This window comes from Chionomys nivalis, chromosome 18, assembly GCF_950005125.1.
Source record: "Chionomys nivalis chromosome 18, mChiNiv1.1, whole genome shotgun sequence".
NCBI lineage: Eukaryota > Metazoa > Chordata > Mammalia > Rodentia > Cricetidae > Chionomys > Chionomys nivalis.
Window position 1 is genome coordinate 29412178 of NC_080103.1, and position 21886 is coordinate 29434063.

A 21886-nucleotide genomic window follows, 5' to 3' on the forward strand; every position below is an offset into this window, starting at 1 on the left:
GTACAATTCCTTAACAAAAAGCCTTTGGTTTCTGCCACATTTGTGTATCACATAAATATTTCCCCACAAAGTATTGTGTTCAAAGGGCCCAAGGATAAGCAAATATTATGACTCAATGTGGAAAAATTCTTTGATTCTTCCTTTTTTTTAAAAAAAATAAAAAGTAGCATCTGATAATGGCTTTAGAAGCTATTGTATTAAATTATAATCTAATTAGTTACCGGGAGGAAACACTCATTTCTCAGCTTTTCTCTAGGTCACAACTTAGCCACGAGGAGCTTCTTACTTACCGACACATACACAGCGGCAAAGGCAGCAAGGGTCGCGTGTTGGGATGGGAATGACTTTCTGCCAAGGGAAAACAGCCAAATTATGCATTTAGTTTGAATGTGCTGCCAGCAAGAAGGCAGGGTAAGATACTCAACTTCAGGTCACAAAACAAGAAGTAATAACCCTAGTTTATATTTGGTTTACTGAGAAAAACCAGAGTGATTACAATTACAATCCTTGGGAACACTGCTGGCCACCATGAGTATTAAAGAATAGCGGTGACACACTTTTTAGTAAAAACTGAAATGAAAGGAAGTGGAAGATAAGTATGAGATTGGAACACGTGAAATGAATTGGAAAATAACTGCGTTTTGATTGCAGTTAGATCAATTCCTTGTTAAAGTTCATAAAATGTAGGGCTTTGATGTTTTAAATGCTTTTTCTGCCCTGAAATAGTTTTCATGACAATAAGTAAGGAAATTATTTTCCCATACCAGTAGATGTGTTAATGTAGTTTTATACTCTAAAATGCACAGAAAAGCCTTGTTTTAACAAACTGCTTCTCTGCAGAGCTTACTTAAATGTGACTGTTACTTCTAAAACAACACAGAATTTTCTTAAGTTGAACAACTTAAGGAGCAAACTTCATTTGGGACACTGATCAGCAGAACATACACAGAAAAGATACACAGGAAAAGGATTAGAAATTAGAATAAAAACATGGAAAAAGTGTCACTGATATTATTTCTTTTCTAATTATTTGTTACTTGTCATATTGTTATAGACAATAAAATGTGGAAGTATTGAGAAAGAATACAGGACATGGTTCTTCAGCATAAATTAAAAATTACTAAATAGTCCATGAGAATTTGCTTTATTGAGAAGTCAAAAATAATAACTCCAATTTTTATAATAATTATCTAGAACTCTGCATCTCTCTACTGATATTTTCAGCACCTCAGAAACTTTCTCTTGTCTTATAAGTGTATTTTACTTTGTTGATTGAAAATAATTTAATGTAGTAGTAGTTTCATGTCCTTAACCTTCTGAACTGTAAAGTCAGGAGCTGTTTAACATTTATGTATTTATTCAAGGAAAAGAGATGCAGCCATAGGCAGATGCTGCTTCTTCGTAAACTTGAGCAAAAGAAAAAAATTACATAATTTTAAAGTAAGTGATAAAGAATAGACAGAACACAGATTTTTGGTATTTGACTTAAGTGAGTCCAATGCACATATTGTCTGTCAGCTACAACAAACGGATCATTACTATCTTAAACCAATTGTGGTAGAACGCAAACATAAGTTCAGGCAAAGGAGGGTTCTAGCAAGAATGTGAACTGAAATTTGGAGACTTCAAGAGAAGGATCTGGAACAAGTCACCAGCAGATCTCATGTTATGGTTATTGAAATGATTGTTGCATTGATGATATAAGCAAAATACAGATCATCATACTAAAAATGGCATGCTTGGCAGTGCAATGTTTGCACGACACAGGGACTGGCATGGAATAGTTTTAGAGTTCTGTTTCCAACCTGCCACTGTTGATAACTGTAAGGTCAGATCCTGAACAGATATCCTCCACGATGTAGGAATTTTCTTTGCAGGACACATTCAGAGAGGTGTAGTTCGGCTTACACACAGTCAGAAAGTACGGGGCTTGGTATCCTGTGGAGAGCTGTATGATATCTGTAATGAGAGCCGTGGAGCACAGTCCAAACACATGGACACCTAGAAGGAAATCGGAAAATGTTGTTACCAACGTGATAGCTAACGCTGGGTTTATATTAGTGTCAACTCTGTTTATTGTACATTAGTATGTTGACCTTATAATGTGCCATCATTTTTCGAAGGTAATTTGAAAGGTAATATAGAAATTTTCTAAGCTTCTACATTGATATTTAAGGGCAAAATAGTACAGCGAGAATTTACCAGCTAGTCAATAGGCTATAGTCACTCTTGTCAATTAGGGAAAATATTTTATATATAAATATTTGCTTTTAATTAAGCGTGTCTAGGTGTAGGTCTGTACACATATTTGTACAGGTGACTGCAGAGTACAGAAGAAGGTATCGGACTTCCAGAGCTGGAGTTACAGGCAGTTGTGAGTGCTAGAAATTGGACTTGGGTCCTTTACAAGAGCAGTGTGTATTCTGAACTGATAAGCCATGTCTTCAGTGACTAAGGTCAATTTTTAATATGATTTACCGTAGGTCACTTTCCATCTATCTGGGGGGAAAAGTTGAGGAAAGATTAGAAAGGGACAGAATATGAGAAATGCAATAGAATTGAAAATGCTTTTGCATTAACATATTTTTATTTTGTCATCAACTGAACTTATTCATGGCAATCTGTGTGATCATGGGTTTGCATCTGGTCTTTGGAGTCTGATGGATTTTTAATTAAGACAATGACTGCCCCTACTCCCCAGTCCATCAGTAGCTAAATGGTTCAGTAATGTGGAAAACAACTTGTAGGGAGGGGGAGAAGTTGACAGGGGTGGAGGAGATAAAAGCAAATCAGGAGGTGAGAGTAGTCACCATGCATTGAATGTAGTTATAAAACTGTCAAAGAACAAGTTCAATAAAAGTTACTTAACTCTGTAATAAAATGTACACAACACAAGTTTTTAAAAAGGTAATTTAAAAATCCTGAGGATTTCTGAGGGGTTTGGACTCTTTTCTCACCTTGGTCTATGACTGTAGGCACAGGTACTAAACCCCAGAGTCCATTCTACTTCTCTATAAAGCAAGGTGCTTCTGAGAATGAAGGGAGAAGGCAGGATTTGCCATAATAACCAAACAGAAGTTACAGCCTGGGTAGCTGTCGGAGCTGTCGTATTTGGTGATGATGTCCTTATATATCCTGCCAAACTTTCAATTGTATATTCTGGGACCAATCTTAAATTACAAATCCTCAAGCTCTATGTTATTTGAAGTCACCTGCTTGGCTCATCTTGTGAGCAGTTCCTTCTAAGGAAGGCATAGATGACTTAGAACATGCCTACTCTTCCCAGGCTGTCTTGACTCCGTGAATTCATTCTGACTCAATTGCTTGCATTCTGATTCATGAGACACTCACTGAAATCGTTCTAAAAGGCACCCTTTCATCATCTCCAGACCAAAAGTGTTGGATTGCACTGATTTTCATTTTTCTTCTCCAGTCATTGTCCTCTAATCATCACAGCCTCAGTTCCTTTCCAATCACACCAGGGATTCACAGCTTGGAAAACTGATCTCTGCATTCCAGTTCTGAGCCACATGCATAGGGTCTACTCTGTTTTTTTTTTATGTATTTATGTATAGGTGTGTAAGTATGCATATTAGTGTGAGCGTGCCCATAGAGAACAGCGGAAAGTGTCAGACCCCACAGATCTGAAGTTTCAATCAGTTGTAAGCTGCCTATTATGGGATCTGTCTTGGAGTCAAACTCCGGTCCTCTGAAAGAGCAGCAAACACTCTTAACCATTGAGCTACCTCTTCAATCCACCTCGGAGTCATTCTTAACACGATACAGCATAGAGCACAATGTGCTGAACATGAAGAGCAGGCAGTGTGATCTGAGATTTGCTTGATCCAGGTAAAGACTGAATAAGAAGGGAGTCAACTTATTTTACATCTGGGGAAATGAGACTCTGCAGGCCCAGGCTGGGTGAAGTTGCAGATAGCATCATTTCAGAGTATACACTTCTTTGTCCATAGCTTAATATTTTATTATGGAAACGTTTCTCTGGGTTCAGCTTTATGTCTTGGAGTTCTATTTCCTTATCTCAAATGTTGCTAAGCGGGATACTGCTTTATTAGTATACCAATATGATGGTAAGAAGATACCTTCAAAAAGCAGGGTTTAGGAAATGATTCAGAGTCAGTCAGGGAGAGAAAATTTCATGTAATTATTCATGAGACATTACATGAGGCTACCAATTTCTTTATGCTGACAAGCTATAGGTAAAAGTAGCCTAATATTGACTTATTGGGATGAATATAAAACCTTCTGGTTGGTTTCTGGTATTGTAGATGATCATTTAAATTAATAAAAAAAATGTAAAATAAAATCTGTGGCTCAAACTTGATTCTGATGGTCCCATGCTAATTGTGATTTAGGAATTAGTGTGAGTCAGGTATTTACTTAGTCAGGCCTGTGGTTTCCTTATAGGCTTCATTAAAAAAAAAAGTAAGGTGTGTGTGTGTGTGTGTGTGTGTGTGTGTGTGTGTGTAAGAGTCTAACCAAGAAAAAGTAGCCAGACTGTAACGGTCTAGTGTGACATATCCATCCACAGTGACTTCGGGATGAAACCACGAAGAAACAGACTCACTTATGTAAGTTAATTTCTGAAACTTTGTCAATTAACGATGATCTACTGACATTTTAAAAAAAAATAAAACGAAGCATGGTGCCACGCTCCCGCTATCCTAGCACGTGGGAGGTAGTGGCGAGAGGCTGAGGAATTCAAAACCAGCTTCAGCAACATATTAAATAGCGGCCACATGGAATTTGCCCCTACTTTTTCCTTCTCCCACGGGGGAAAAAAAAATCAAAACCTAAAACATACACTTTGTGAAACTATTTTAAAGTAAACTTATGCTTCAACTAGAGTTTGGCAGAATGCCCTGAAATGTGTCGTGTGCTAGCTCACAGAATCAGGGCTATGACTCCTAATAACACATTTACGATAGAGATCCTAGATTCTGATTTTTAAAAAACAGTTTCCTGTATAATGTGAAACTCACGTGTACTGAACGTATACATCTAAATTACAGCTTTAAGGGTTTAATATCTGTAATTAGACATCGTATTTCTGTGCAGAAAAGCATTTTCTTTCTTTTTGGCTCCTCACACCCACCAACGAATCTGACGGCTCTTCTGAGAAAGGAGTTGAAGTTGCAGCCCCCGGCATTGATGTGGGGTTCCAATCCAGCCCCATTTCTTCTTTTGGAAAGGCAGCAGTACAGAATCCCTTCTCCCACCATGATCTGCAAAGGCCACACGGTGTCAGCAAGAGAGTCACTGTACCTGCGCTCGCAAGTATACACTATGCATCATCCTTCCACACATTGTCAATTCAACAAAGAGAAAATGTGTTTTTCTGAGCACTTCAGAAATGTAAGCAATTTATTCTGGGGATTTAGCAAGCAGTGAGAAATAAGCAATTAGGGCACTGTAAAGAGTTCTGGCTGTGTCTTGTCTGCTTGCATTTGTCAAAGGTGTGAAAATGTCTCTGAATTTCAATTTCATTAAAACAATCACCCCTTGGTGTTTTGCTCATCACACCCAGTAATTCAATCAACCACACAGTTGCTGATTCTGCTCTAACTTTGAGATTCTTGACATCAATTCCAAGATGCCTTAGAAGAATCAAATAAATATAGAGTTAGTATCAGAAACATTTGACAAGCAGATTTGGTCAACAAAACAATTTCTATTTTAGCAGAAGGAAAATAAATGCATGGAAAGCTTGTCTAAGTGTAAAAGTACTATTGAGTATAGCCATTCCACACATGTTTCAGTAGGGATGGAACGATGTTTTGCATTAGTTAATATGGTAGCAACCACTCCCATGTAGCTGCCAACAACTCAATGTAGGTACTATAAATGTTAATTGTACTATATTAAAAGTTGAAAACTAAATAAATTTAGACATGAAAAGGACACACGGTGGATGGCTATCTATTGTTTCCAGCACATGCAGCAACACCAGGAGAGGAAGCATCCTGTGATAAAGGCTTCTGATGGGGAACGTAGCAATTGGGCTTCTTCCAAGTGACTCTGGGTTTATTTGCTCAGTTTATTCACTCATAGCTTAGTGAACAAACGACTTTACGTCTATAAAATGTGAGTTATTCAAATGATTGCACATAAACAGTCCTTTTACCAGGATCGTACACACCCTGATGTACTTTATGTGTTTTATGCCAGATGTATCAATTAAATCCATATATTGCATTCTGGCTGAGAAATATTTTCTGATGTGATAGGTTTAAAACAAATATACTATTTCCTCTACGATTAAATGACTAAACAAAATGACGGAAAGATGTTGCTATTTGAAGAAATGTCATCCATCCATTAAAAAGCTTCCTCTACTTCCAAGTGCATCATAAATACTTCTAATCCTTTGAATTCGCTGGAGCTCAAATGCCATTTGTTTACAGCGTGAATAAATTAGGTTTCAATTATTTTATCCAAATATTTCATTAAATGTATTTATAGTATAAATAATATAATATTATTTACTATAGGGGTAATACTTGGAGTACAGAATCATGTTTACATGAAAGTATAGAGTTTAGAAAATCTACAAAGAAACTTTTTAGAAACTGTTGATATACTGAAACTCAAAAGGCTAGTGCATCAGAGAATCTTATAAAAGATCCGTTTAAGCGTGCCTTTTAATTTCATAAAAGTTCAACATTGATGAATGTAGTGAAAGAACCTAGATGAGCAAAGGCTCCTTCTAGCATAAGTAAACAATACCACCCGGGGAAATGTACTTCTTTTCTGTTAGAGAAGTAGTGTGGGAATCAGAAGAAATGGCAGGAAGGCTTATCTAACCTTATTTATCAATAGATGTACATAAAACATGCTATTTGTGGTGTGTCGTAACACATCAAAACAACCGTTTAGAAATTAAATACCAAGGAAATAAATACCAGTGAACATATAGGCAAATGAACTGGCTAGATAATTTTCAAAAAGAGAAATATAAATGGCTAATAACTATTTAAAAGTTCTCAGTATTCATAGCTATCAGAAATATAAAAATTAGAATTATTTTAAGATATTACCTTTCCTTAGTGAGAATAGCTATCATCAATAAACATGATAAGAAATGTTGGAGGTGACACGGAGAAAAAGAAAGCCTTATGCACTGTTGGTGGAGGCAAAATTAATATAACCATTGTGGAAATCATTTGGAAATTTCTCAAAAAATTAAAAATAGAACTACCCGATGACTCCAATTTTTATTTCTGGGCATATATCCAGAGAAGTTCATCCCCTTATCTAGAGATATTTGCACACCAGTGTTTATTGTTGCTTTATTCTCTATAATAATGAATTGGAATCAACTTAGTTGTCCATCAACAGATGAATAGATATTGAAAATTTATATGTATATAAAATGGGATACTATTTGGCTCTAAAGAAAAAATACAATCACAAAATTTGCCCTAAAGAAAAAAATGCAATCACAAAATTTGTAGGTAAATTAACTTAGAATGTACAATAGTAAGCGATGTTATACATTCTCAGAAAGATCAACCTGCATGCCTTCCCCTCACATGAAGAATCTAGTCAGTAATGCATGCACACAAGTAAACAAGTGTGCATGTTGGTACAGTGTGTCATGTAGGAAAGAGAGCAAAGAAAGTTAAATACCAGGAAATGAGGATGGACTGAATGCAGGAAATGGGCATGCACTCATTATGAAAGAGGCTATAAAAATTGCTGTTTAGTTCTAACCCTGTAATGGATTTTCCGTTTTTGGTTGTAGATAATTACATAAATTTATAAGTAAAAGTATCAAATAAAATGTGAAGCTCCCCAATTTCAGTACAGAAATTCTTTGATTGCATAGTCTTTGGTAATTTTAACTTGCAATATTTTGCAACATTTATTTATAGTAGGGTTTCATACAAAAAATAACTGTGTTTTAATTCATGTTTGATAGATCGGATGCGTGTGTGTGTGTGTGTGTGTGTGTGTGTGTGTGCAGTAAGCATGAATACATGACCAAAAGTTAAGTTTTGAGCTTTTTATACTTGGTAAGTCTCATTGATTATAATCAGCATAAAGTACTAATTTAGTAAAATTTAACCTACAAATGTTATTAAAATCATTTTTGAACAGAAAATAATTATTTTCAGCTCCCTGGAATTCAGGTAGCAAACAAAACATGAGGAATACATCAATTAAAAATATATCACCAATATAATAGTATCCATTAAGAAGAATTGTCTAGTTATAAAATCTTTTTCATAAATGCAAACATCATTTTGGATATTGTGTAATTTTTAAAACTGAATGCCAACATTTTAAAGCAATCAACTACATGATAATGTCAATATGCAATATATCCCAAAGACAAGATCTTCCCAATCCAAGGGTTAGAGTTCATCTTTTTCTTGTTTTTTTTTTTTTCACACTTGCTACACAAACTGAATCAGTTTTTGTTTTCTGGGATTAAACAATAAAATTTTGGGTCAATTCTTACCGTAATTGCAGGTCCAGCAAAAGCCAAGCTAAGCAACATGAGGAATGGGATGGCCTCCTGGGTTGGCTCAATGTAGGGCATGCTAAGACTCCGGTCATAGCAGCTGAATCCAGAGTGCACAGGTTTGAAGACATCTGTGAGTTCCAAGAAATAGAGGCTAACCACCGATGATGCCAGAATAGGCAGCTGAGGGTGAAAGACACAGGAAACAATCTATTTTTGTGAATAGGACAAATCGGAATTTTCCCCTTCTGTCATGGCCCCTCTGTGGGGCAGAAAAAAGTGCATTCATAACATGCTATGGGTTTGACGCTCACAGTATGCCTCCTGGTCCTCTACCTTGCCAGTACGCTCTCATCTGTCACCCTGTGCCTCGTCTTTCCACCTTTCTCTTCAACTACTGGTCCTCTTATCCACTCCCCCACAAGGAGACTTTTGGACATATTCCAACTCATCTCACTTCCCACCGTATTGGTTGCCATTCTTACCTGAATCCAAATGTCTAATCTGAGCAGAATCCAAGAGCTACACCATGGAATGGAGCCTTGGGAGTCTTGGTTTCAGTCTCATGCTTCTATCACTCCTCCACTCGCTGCTGGCCACGCTCAGATGGTTCTTTATGCTTTTCCTGTCAGAGTCAAATTTATTCCTTCCCAAGGTCCTTTGCCTCTGCTGCTCCTTTTCCTTTCATGTCCTTTCCCTAATTCTTTTCATGAAAGACATCTCTCCATGATTAATGGCATGTCCTGCATCTTCTAGCTATGGTGACCTTTGATCCATCTTCAACCTTGTCATCTCTCTTGATTTTTCTTAATAGTACTTATTAATTAAAATTATTTTGTGAATTAACATTATGTTAGCAAAATTAGCAACTATTTAATTTTCTTCCTCTATAAACTATAAATAAACTACAACAAACACTTAATTAAAGAAGCAAAACATCTGCCAGTGTTGTTTGTTGCTGAGACCCTGGAGTATAAAACTATTAATTTCACATAGTAATATCCAATATATCACTTAGTAGTTTTAGTGGCCAATTGCTACTTACCAATAGCCGACTAACTGAATAAAAGTGTAAACCCTAATGTATTACAGTAAGTATACTGAAGTTGCCAGGTTTAGCAAATAAAAATGCATGCTAACCATTTCAGATTGTAATGACTAATTTTTATTGTAAGACTATCCCATTCAATGATTGAGAAATACATGAAAGTATTCAATTTTTTTTTTTTTTTTTTTTTTTTTTTTTTTTTTTTTTTTTTTTTTTTGGTTTTTCGAGACAGGGTTTCTCTGTGGTTTTGGAGCCTGTCCTAGAACTAGCTCTGTAGACCAGGCTGGTCTCGAACTCACAGAGATCCGCCTGCCTCTGCCTCCCAAGTGCTGGGATTAAAGGCGTGCGCCACCACCGCCCGGCTGTTTTTCTTAAATTTTGATTTCATTGGCTACCTGTTTGACTGCCCTTAAACCAATCACAATGTAGTTTCTAACCTTTTGTTTTATATAATTTGTGAACTTTTCTTTCATTCAACCTATAACACTCCAGGTTCTCACTACACAGAATTTGGGTATCAGTTAGAGAACATGATGTGCAATTTGCCATCCAGGAAAAAAAAAAGTCTAGAGAGTGAGCTACTGTCAGTTTGGAAGAAAATATGAATTCTTTGCTATAGTAGTCCTGTCAATGCAAACAATATAGACTTATGCATTAATCAAAAATGTTTAGTTTGGCATTGGGAAGATGGTTCGATCAGTTACTGCTTGTTCTGCATATGTGAGCATTTGAGCTTGATCCATGCAATAAACTGGCCGCTACACACACTTAATCCTAGAGTTTGGGAGGTGGAAAGAGGAGAGTTCCTGGGCGTACTGAGCAGACAGTCTAGCAGAATGGATGCAGTTCTTTCCCAGTGAGCAGTCCTATCTCAAGACCGAGATGAAAAGTGACCAAGGAAGACACCCGTCAGTGGCTTGCCTCTCCAGATGTACCCCCACCATGATTCCCTTCTTTAGTTTAAGGTTTTGATATTTGTGGAATACATAATGTTTATATAACTAAACAGGAAAGATATTTTATAGGAACATGATTAACCAGTGATGATTTCTGGCTATTTGTTTAAAATAGAAATTTTCAAGATAGAGTTACACTTTCTATTTCCAGGAAGTCTTTATTTGTAATGAACTGAGCATTAGGTTTATTGGAAAAATTAGTGAGGAATGGTGATTACTCTTTTTGTGGCTTTCTGGTTTTCAAATGGGTGGTTTCTATGGAACAAAACATTGCATTGAAATATTTATGTTTTATCTTATCCATTAGCATTTGATGACTCTAAACAGCTTGCCATTTTTTCCCACTCCTTCCTAACTTGGTCTACAGTGATAGTAGCTTTTCATCATGAACAATAAAGCAATTCTCCCTGGTGTATACATGTGACTGAAATTCCTATTTCAGTCTGGATTAATATATTTTATCTTTAATTTAGTAAGTATATCATGTCAGATAATTTCCTGTTTTGGAAATTGATGTGATTCATTGATTTTTAATTCACTTAGTTTAAATCTTATTGCTTGGCAGGTAGGTTATATTGCTGTCCTCGTTTTTATAGGTGATAAGCACTCGTAATAACAAGTGGCAGAGTTAATTGTTGAACCTAGCTCATTCCAAAGTCTTATGTATTAAAAACTATTCTATCCTCCTTTCCAAATATTAAATAGAAATAAATGTTTCAGATAATGAATTATGGCTTACATCAATTTAAAGGATAACTGTTAGCTTGTGGTTGTTCTGTATTTATCACTTTTTAGTTAAGATACGCATTAATTAGTATAAACAGACTTTATCTTAAATATGTGGTTTCTATAAAACTGGAAAGAATTTCTCTACTTATTTGAATGCTAAATATTTCACCATTAATCAGATTTCTCCATCTACTTTCCACCCCCTTTTTTTTTTCTGGAAAGTTTCTTGTGTCACCTACATGTACTTTGCACATGGGAGTCAGATTTGTGATCTTCAGTGCCCATCTGGATAACATTTGATGATCAATTTTTTAATGCTCGTAAACTTACAAGTGAGCCAAAATTTTACCAATGTAATCAATCTGAAAATAAAGTTGGCCTTATTTGTCAGAGACATATCCCCTATGGGACGTTAGTGTCTGATCACATCTGGACCATGCTCGACTCCATTAGCAATGATATAGCTAAAGAACGAAGGTATTATTTTCCGTGCATGTGCATGGGCAATGCGAAAGAATGCTTAGAAGTTTGCAGTGTAGAACCAGTGGCGTCGGAGGGCTTTCACGTGGCTAGGAGGGTCTAGTTCCAGTATGTTCACTGTTCCAGAGATCACATTGGAAGGGCTTCTTCAATTTCAGTATTCTTGTGTTATGAGTACCCATCACTGCCAGTCAGCTGACACGAAGAAATGTGCTATTGTAAACAAAATGACAAATGCCTGGAATAGAGATCAGCGCTTTGATCCCATTGTGCACATTCTTTTCTACCTCTGACTTCAGTGACCCATGATTTAAAAATGTTAAGCAGAGAACCTATAAATAGATATGCAAAAAAACATAACAACTTTTATTATAGGATATGATAATTGTTCAAATTTATTATTTGTGTTGCTAATCTTTCCCTGTTGCTAATTCCTAAGTTAAACCTTATCCTAAGCCTGTGTAAAAAGAAAAATGCACCCAGGGTTTCTATAAACAGCTTCAGGTACCCTCAGCCATTCCTGGAATAGAACCTCTACAAGTGATTGATGACCTCTGCCTAAAGTTGTCCAGTGTAATTGTATAGTGTTAGCAATATGCTTCTTATATTTCTCACCTTAATTTCCTAGGACTTTTTTCAGGGAATTATTGAATACTGGCCCTTTTTTTATTGTTTTGGAGTTAGGTAGACTGGGTATATAGAATGGGTCTGATGCTTTCTCCAACTAACATCTTTAGGCCGTGCTCTAATCATACTTCCTATATTGCCATTAATGGTTGCTGCTATAATAATGACTTCCAAATAAATACACATGCATTTGTACACGCAAGCAATTAGTTACCTTGTGAATTAAAACAATTTCTATTACTAATCTCTAGGCCTTTTTGTCTTTTTCACATTAGTCAATTTTTGTAGCTGTATTATGGTTATCTGTGTTTCAGTCAAAGCCTGTTTCAATACCTTACTTGTTTTAAAAATTAGAAATAATTTTCTATACCTTTGATGCTAGTATTTCCATTTTTTTTCTTAAAAGGCCAGTTAGTTTTTGTCCTTTTCATCAGTTTTGTCTTTTACCACCCAAATACAGTGGATTAAATCACAATGTCATTTAAATCTGTCGTACTTGTCTTCAAAAGTGTTTTTTTTTTTCCTTGAGATGCTTAGCAACGGAAGTTGCTTTTGAATGGAGAACATTAGCAGATGAAATATGCTAATTAGGGAAACATATAGAATTTTATATGCACAGAATAGAAAAAGTTACACAGATTTTGATAGCATTTAAAATGGGATCTTGAACATTCAAAACTTCGTACAAAGCCGAGTATAGGTCTTTTATTCTTTAATTGTGATAGAGCTAAGAAAACAGCGAGAGCCAGCCTGTTTTGTGCAGGAGTACTAAGAAGGGAAATTACCAGAGCGGTGGAAAAGCGGCTTTCAGGAAGAACAGATTGATTCTTATAATTACTATGTACTAAGGAACTTGGGAGTGAAAATGATAGAGCAATTTAAAATAAAATAAACGGTAACTTTTGGAGCACAGAGCCGAGGGGAAGAAAGTTATTTTAAAAGATCACATTTGCTGTGTAATTGTTGTTTTTTTCTCATTTCAGTTTTTAAAGTCCAAAATCTACAGCTATGTATCAATTTTAGTGACACATTTTTGCAATCCACCATGGCGTCTTATCCAGGACAGATAACTTACTTGCTTTCGGCATGCTGATAATAAGGGCACGGTTCCTCCCCATTGGGGAGCATTCACTTTGCTCTCCACCTGGTGGAACACATATTGGTTCCTGTCTTGGGCCGATTTCATGGCCATGAATGATTCAGAATCGTAGAAGAGTCTCTTGAGGCAGTCGCACCATCTCCATCAAGGGCGCTAACAGACCCAGCAGTGTGGGATAATAATATCCAATGTTTTCTTTAATAAATATCTATCAAGAACCTGCCTGATCACACAAGTCAGTGTTCAGGTTGTGATTAAACAGAGACCTTAGTGTCACAGATAGATTGCCTAGATGAGGAAGGCGGATAAAAATTAAGAAAGAATATTGAAAAACCTACGGTGTCTGAAGACAAAAGTGGCAGTATTTCAGTGCTGCCTGGATTCTGTATACCTTAAGCAAGACCTAGCTGAGATGCCATCTAATCGTATGCAAGTAACCTGAGAAAGTATGGAGTTGGTATGTTCTGAAAAATAAACTGGACATATTTGGCGAGAGGAAATGGAGGTATAACAGAACTCAGTTTATCTCTTACCAAGATTGCCCTGGATGTGGGATTGAGGGATAGACAGCGGGGTCCCAAAGTAGAAGTAGAGTGAAAATTTGAATGCCCCCCAAAATTTAGCAAAATGTGTGTTCGCACGCAGCAGTTGCAAGGAACTTGTTTATGTGTGCTACTCAAACTCAATATGGGAGGGAAGAACTTTCCAATTCAAGCCACTTGAGTTCCAGTGGATACGGAGTAGACCTAACTGTCCATTCAAGAGAGGAGATAACTGTGATGTGGCCCAGAACTAGAGCTATAGAGAACTCACTAGTTATAGTTGTAGTTGTGGAGACATGAGAGAAATTTAGTGGATGGTCACCGAAGAAGAGAAAACAATAAAGGTTTTCATTGCAATCCAAGCAGCAGGGCCAAAAGGACAATTTCCTGGGCAGAAGGATACTGGGTGAAACGTGGGAGAGAGTGAGCAAATGTTCTGTTTTACAGCTGTTCAAACTGAGGTGTCTCTTGGTTGTTTAATCACAGCTGTCCAGCAAACTGTAATGTGCTATTTGGAAAGAAGGATGAAGCTCCACGGCATTGGATGGTTTAAGCTTGAGCAGCATCCTCACTCTCGAAGAACTACACTTACACAAAAATTTCCAAGTTGTCTAGGTTTTCCTATGAGTAATGCCACAAGAAATCAACGAATATTATTATGTGAATTTTTCAAAGGAACAATTGTAGATTAATAAGAAATTTGAAATGAAAAGTCTAGAGGCCATTCTGACAGATATTACAAAATCAAATACAATGGTAAATTTAGGACTGAGGAAATGACTCAGACAATAAAGTGCAGGAAGTATGAGGACCTGAATTGGATACCTAGTACCCTTGTGAAAAGTAACTCAGCATGGTCGCCTCTGTAATCCCGGTGCTGGGGTAGAGAGAGGAGCTAAGAGGAACTGATGTTTTGTGATGAATGGCCTGTTTCCTGGCTCAGTGAGAGACCCTGCTTCAAAAATAAAGTGGAGAAGCTTAGCAGATAAAACACTTTCCAGAAATCAAGAGGATCACAGTTGTGAGCCTCCTTGATTCTCATAAAACCACACAGACCCACATAAAAGCTGTAGAAGTCACATGTCTAACCCCAGAAGTTCTCAAGCCTGTTAGGCAAGGTCGCAATCTTCAGGCTTTCCTTTGACCTTCACACAAGTACTGTAGCGTGTGTGCCCCTGCATTTACACACACAATCCACATACACACAAAAGAAAAAAGGAAAATAATGGAATGGTGGATGAGGAACAGGCTTGATGTACACTTCAAGCTCCCACACATATTCACACACATATGAACACATGCATAAAATGTGAAATTCCACATAGAAAAAATATTAATAGCTCAAAATGGTTTTATTAAGGACTGACCACTAAGAAGGTTGTCAAGAAGTGGAAATATAAATTGTTTACAATATTTAGTATGTGACATAGGAAGGAATTAGGAGGAGAAATTTAGGCTTGGAGAAGAAAGAAAAAGGGACCAAGAGACACCAGGGAGATGCCAGGGACTGGCCAGCCAGACAAGAAGGAAGCAGGAAGTAGAATGAAAGACAGGTAGAAAGCCCCAAGGCAAAATGCAGATGAGTAGAAGATGGTTAAATTAAGTTAAAAGGGCTAGTGGGACAAGCCTAAACACAGGGTGAGCATTCGCAACTAATAATGAATCTCCATGACTTTATTTGGGAGCTGTTTGGCAGCCCAAATGGAGCTCCAGCTGTACGTGTGTGCTTTGAAAAAAGGCTACCCTTTTGTTTTTAACTCTTAAAAGTTTCTATATTCATTTCTTCCTTATAAATTAATCATAAAGTGTTTCACTTGCTCAAATCTATGATCTGTCCTTTCTAGATCCCATTGTATTTTGACTTAAAACAGAATTTATTGAGCATACTCATGCTTAAAGAGAGAGGTATGGATTCTGATTTTTATTTAGATGGTTCCTCCTACTTATCTGATTTAATTTCAGCTACTTCCTTGGGAATCTTATGATTTATTTTAGTATAAAGACTCTGCCCCAGATAAGTTAAACAGTGTTCTTGATGTCTGTGTGACAAGGCCAGTAATTGCATTCTGCTCTGTTAAATTCCTGGAATCTTGTGGCCCCATTATATCTTATTGCTCCTTTGTCACATGTCACCATCTGGCATCTGTCTAATGCTTTTCAGGAAAAGTAGCCCCAGGAGTCAATGGCCATGCCAGTTCAGGGGACAGACGGGTGGAGGGAGCCATGTATGCAAGGGGTTTGAGCAGTGCCAAGAATGGGGGATGTTGGACATTTTCAAACTGCGGTCCTATGAATACAATATTCCCAGGTCTAAGAGGTTCTTTGTGCAGGTTCTCCAAAGCCATTCTCGTTTTTGTTTATTTTGGTGATATTTTGAGAGTTTTAAATTAGGATTTGGACGAATTTTGTCTCCACTTTTATCTTCCTTAGTGAATTGCTTTTAATACATCAGAAATTGGGCACACCTAAGGCTCTGGAAGGTTTCTCATCTTTGGTACTTCTCTGGTATTCCTGCCTTGGGAACACTGCTGTTCTGAGCATTCCTGGATCATAGCAGTTGTCATTCATCATTGGGGATAAAAATTGTTCATTTGCTGGTCTATTTAAACAACATGGTCTTTTAGGGCAAAGAAAGTCTTCTGTTTCTATACCATTACTTCTTTATTCCTGATCCCTTGATGGCCCTCAATGCAGAGTAAGTTAATGCCTAGATAGGTGATTGAAAAGAAGATGACATATGTTTAGGCTATTCCTGTGATGTAAACACACACACACACACACACCACACACACATACACACACATGTAATCTTATAGTGTAATTAAAATAATCCCATACTTGAAAGCCTTATTTATATCAACCATGTACACCAACAGAAATATTTCCTATTTTGAAGTTCTAATGATTTTGCTAGCATATGAGAATATAAGAAACTTACATTGGGTCTTCCCAATTACAGTGTTGGTTAGTAGAAAATAGTTACCCTACCTAGTATATATTTTACATCTAAAGGAAAAAAATCTGTTCTATGTCTTTAAGCGTGAATATAAACTATACATCTATAGCTCTAAGAAGACTGATGACAACCGCTCAATGACTTAATAATAGAACCTAATATAACACTTAGTGGCTGCTTTATTACCTGAACATTGATGTGGCATTGGGCTTGGGGGCTGGGCTTTATGAGCATCAGCCTTAAACCCCTGGCACTGAAGATTGCTTTCTCATACATGATTATACACTGAAGTATGTGCATTGTCTTGGAAAGAATTTTGTTCTTGAAACCAAATTAGAGATGAAGACCCGAGGCGGTGGATCAGTATTTCATGTGTTGAAAGTAAATTGCTTTGTAAATCCTTTCTTATGGGCATAATTTCTCTTTCCCTGTAACATATAGATGACTTTCAAAAAAATGATATTAACAGCAATTTAATGCAAGTGATATTTGACAGGTACTATTTAAAAGGCTTTGCATGTTTGAGTTATGCAATCTCCAAGATTCATTTTTTAAAAAGGAAGTTGCTACTATTATAGATGCCTTTTGGATAAGAAAACAGAGCATGGAGAAATTACATGATTTTTTTTTTGTAAAGTTATTCAGCTTGGTAGCTGGATTACTAACTCAGGGCATCTGGTTCCTGAGTTCACGTTTGTAATCACTGCATATATTTTCCTTTCTTAGAAACATCTACCAATGACCTACTCTTTTTCAAAATCACTGAGAAATTTGAAAATTAAATATGGAAACATTTTCCTTTGGATACCATCTACTGTGTGGTGTGGATATCAAATATTTCTTGATATCTTCTAAAGAAAAATGAGGTGAGTATATACTTACCTAGAGAGGCATATTCATTTCTAAGTATAGATTTCATTCCAAAAGAGAAACCATACAGATATTTACCAGATATTCTGTTTTTCTTTCTGTCTTAAACAAATAGTCCATAGCGTTTTCCCATTAGATGATAAAATAAACCTAATCAGAGTTTTAAAATGAGGACTCATGTGGACCACAGTCTATGACACCACTCTCCAGTCTTCCAGCAATCTAGAAGATAGGCAATGTTTCTGACACAGTGCTCACTGTCATTTACAGTTAAATATGTTGACACAAACTAAATACAACAGTTTAAAAAAAAACTACACACACTGGAGATGTAGCTCTGTGGTAGAGTTGTTGCACAACAAGTACCCAAGACCATGGGTTCGATCTTAGCACTAGGAAAAAGCAAAATGAAAAACAAATGTTCCACTATTAGCCTTATTTAATTCATGCACTCAATAACAATTTACAGAAGAATTCCTTCCTCAGAGGAAATAAGCCAACAATGCTTAGATGTTTCCGTCCAAGTAACAAAGAGCCATATCATAAGCAATCAGTAAATAACTTATTTGATGGATAAATAGATTTTCATGAAGGTATAAAATTAATCAACCCCATAACACCATTTTAACATCTATTTGACAGAGTGTAGTTGCTCCATTGAGACTCTGTGTGTGAGGAACTGGTGTCTGAATCTAGAACCTTTAGAACTGGTGGTTCACCTTTATCCAGTCTTGAAGAACAGTTTTTTCGTGCCATATTAAATTGCTGATAATCTGTCTTGTGTGTTTCTGTTCAATTTTTCAACAACATTTTTCTGTTAGCAATACTGATAGTTTTTTTTCCTTTGGCCAAAATTACATTTATTTTAATTACACATATTTCATTTTCTCCTTAATATGCCTAATGGGTTGGCCAGCTTTAAAAAAGTCAGAAACCATTATGTTACAACAAACAAACAATTATCCTTTCCTATGTTGATTGACATTGTTTTCTGATTTAAAAACAACCAAGAAAACAGGAATGGACTTCAGTGCCAGTTAATTTAGGGTCTAGTTACTCTCAGCAAAACACCTCAGCATTAATTTGGTCATAAATAGCATTTTTATTTTTGACATTCAGCATTTAAAAACCCACTTGACCAGAAAGAAATTATCCCACTGCATGATTATCTGGAATTTTAATTCTAATCTATTCTAGAAGGTACCTTAGAAAGCTGAGATGCTCATGGCCCTCACAATTAAGTCAGTTCATAGTTTAAATATAAACTTCAAATTTCCCTATTACGAGACGAGAGAATATCACTGGTTATTTTTCTTTCTTTTTCTGTTGTGTGTGTGTGTTTGTGTTGCATGTATGCATATGTATGTGTGTGGATGAACATGTTTTTAGGTGTGTTTGCATGCAGAAGCCAGAGGTTGCTGTTAAGAATGATCTTCCAGTGCTCTTGCACCTCATTCGCTGGTACAAGATCTCTCAATCAAACCCAGAGCTCACTGATATGGTAAGTCTTGCTAGCCAGCTTGCTTTGGAGAATTCCCTGTAGGTTAGCCACCATTCCCATTTGACATTTATTTAGACATCTGAGGATCCAGCTCTGTTCTTCACACTTGCTGGGAAAATGTTTCAACTTCTGAGTCATCTCTTCAGTTTCTAATAGTTGAGTTTTAAACAAGTTCCTAGATTTCCCTGTGTCAATTACTTAACTAGTAAATATGAGTTAATATCTGCTCTTAACCTGTGCTTAAGAATTAGATGACATAACAAAATATTTGCAAAATTACATTAAAGAATAATGGGAAATTCAGTTATTTTATAAATCATGTTGTAAATCATATACTTATTTCTTCCAGTGTTTCCTTTCCTCTCTGTAAGAGACTCCATTCATACTAAGTGAAGAAATTGCGAAATTACACATGAACAGTTTGGCAATGGGACATAAAAATGTGATTTTTAGTATTTTTATATTTCAATTCAAGCATACTCCATCAAAAAGGGGGGTAACAATTCAGAAAAACAACAGATCCCATCCTGATTACTGTAAAATGCTGCTTAATATGATGCCATGAAATGCACCAAGAAGCTGACGTGAAAAAAAAAAAAAACCACACACACATAGTACATCTACATGCTGAATTAGAATGACCTGCATGAATGATTATTCAGACCAGAGCATTCTCTTGTAAAGAATAAGAGCATGGTGGAAAAAGATGCAGACAGATTTTATGAACCAGAAGTTGGGGAGGACTACTGAGAAATAGTGTCTTTTAGACATTACAGGGCCATTCTTTCATAAGTTCCCACAGTTATGGTTACCTGTGCAAGATCAAGCCAGTCAGAATTACCTCATGGATGTAGGAGATGCTCAGAAGGTCCTAGTTGATAGTCATCGAGGGAGGCTTAGTCAGTTTTCTTTGGGGTTGTGGCCCCTGGTAGGCTGCTTATGCTCCATATTGGAAACACTAATTCAGTATGTTATTATTTTTATTTTATTTAAAGAAAGATGGCGTGAAGTTAGGAAGGGGATGTGGATGGTGGTTAGGGGAAATTGGAGTGGGAAGTAGGGGTGGGCATAATCAAATCACACTATATGCATGGATTAAAATATTTATTACATTATTCTAAAATAAAATACATTTAATAAAGGAATTCTAGAAATCCTAATAACTAGGAAAGAGCATTACAATAGAAGTCAGGAGAATTGAACTTATTCCTGGTCTGATATTAACTGTATACATCTTAAGTTAACTCTAACTTCTTAAAACGGTTTTCTTTTATGTGACAGAATTGTGTCAGACCAAATGTTCTTGGATTATGGAGTTAATTCTGTAATAAGAGTTCCTGATTTTGTATTTTATACAAGAGTATTTGCTTGGGGCAAAGCCTTGGCTTCTATATATAATATATACTCACACCAAGAGGACACTTTTTCTGTAAATGAAATCTGTAACACACTTCCAGTATAAAAAGCAACCATTGTATCCCAGATGCAAAGTCATCTCAGACAACTTGAGTCCCCAAAGAAATCTCCAAATTTCATTCCTAGAGTAGGTTTCCAATGATCTCACACACGCTTCACCCTATGTTCAGGTTTCTGGACATGTCTCTCCTAACCCTGGTTGGCTTAGCCTCACTTTGTTTCTACTTTCTAAGAGTCATTTCCCTAGCTCCATCACTTGTGAACTCGCCCCACCCATTCCACTTCCTTAAACTCTCGGTTCCAAGCCTGTCCTTCTAGCCTGTGCACAGCTCCTCATTAATTTCCATGGGTGCCTAGTGAATCCGTTTGTTCTTGCTGAGAGGAAATGAATCTGCAAGTGGACAACCATCACAGTTTCAAAACATCCATACCAGAAGGAAATCCCTTACCACTGATAGGAAATAGTACCAACAAAGTCAAATTTAGGAGTTAAAATGCACAGAAAATTGCTATTCTTCAGTTCTGACAAAATCCCAATCATATGTATCTAAGCGAATGACCTCCAATACCATGAAGCAAGCCATGTCTCTATTCTACGTCTTCACTAAACCTAGCATTATTACCGGAAGCATGCAGGATGGGCGTGGTGCAATCACAGTGTGTGAGAAAAATGGGTCTGTACTCAAATCTTGGCTTCATCCTTTAATTGTAATATGCCTTTGGTAAGATATTTTTATACATGAGCTACAATTCTGTTTAAAAAGCAAAGATAATAATGCCTTGTTTGAGGCTAGGCATAATTCCAGCACTTGAGAGGCTAAGGCCGGAGGGTGCAAGTTTGAAGCAAGCCTGGATCTGTAAACTGAAATTGTCACAAAACATAGCTAAAGTAGGAAGGCAAACAACAAAATCAAACAACAAAAGAACAAGAACAAACTACCTCCTTGTTCTGAGGAGTAGTGACAATGTAGCCCGAGCTTCCTCCACATAAAGAACACTTGAAATTCACCATACTTTATTATTATTATAAATAAGATCTTCGTCTCCAACATCATCAACGACACTACCATTACAAATCTCTGAGGCTAACAGGCAAGAATTAATTTCTTTCCTGATACAAGTGTAGGAGTGATTTACTCATGGAGAAAGATAAAGATTGTGCTTCAGAAGAGAAGAG

General features: G+C 36.6%; 1 protein-coding gene across 1 annotated transcript in view; it reads right to left on the reverse strand.

The window, feature by feature from the left end:
• Plppr4 (phospholipid phosphatase related 4) overlaps positions 1-21886 on the reverse strand; it is a 36069-nt gene that overhangs the window by 8053 nt on the left and 6130 nt on the right. The window contains exons 2-5 of the mRNA XM_057793543.1: positions 8483-8668; positions 5114-5243; positions 1806-2001; positions 291-348 (exon numbers count right to left, since the gene is read on the reverse strand). Coding sequence (XP_057649526.1) covers positions 291-348; positions 1806-2001; positions 5114-5243; positions 8483-8668 — 570 coding nt within the window. The remainder of the gene's footprint in view (positions 1-290; positions 349-1805; positions 2002-5113; positions 5244-8482; positions 8669-21886) is intronic.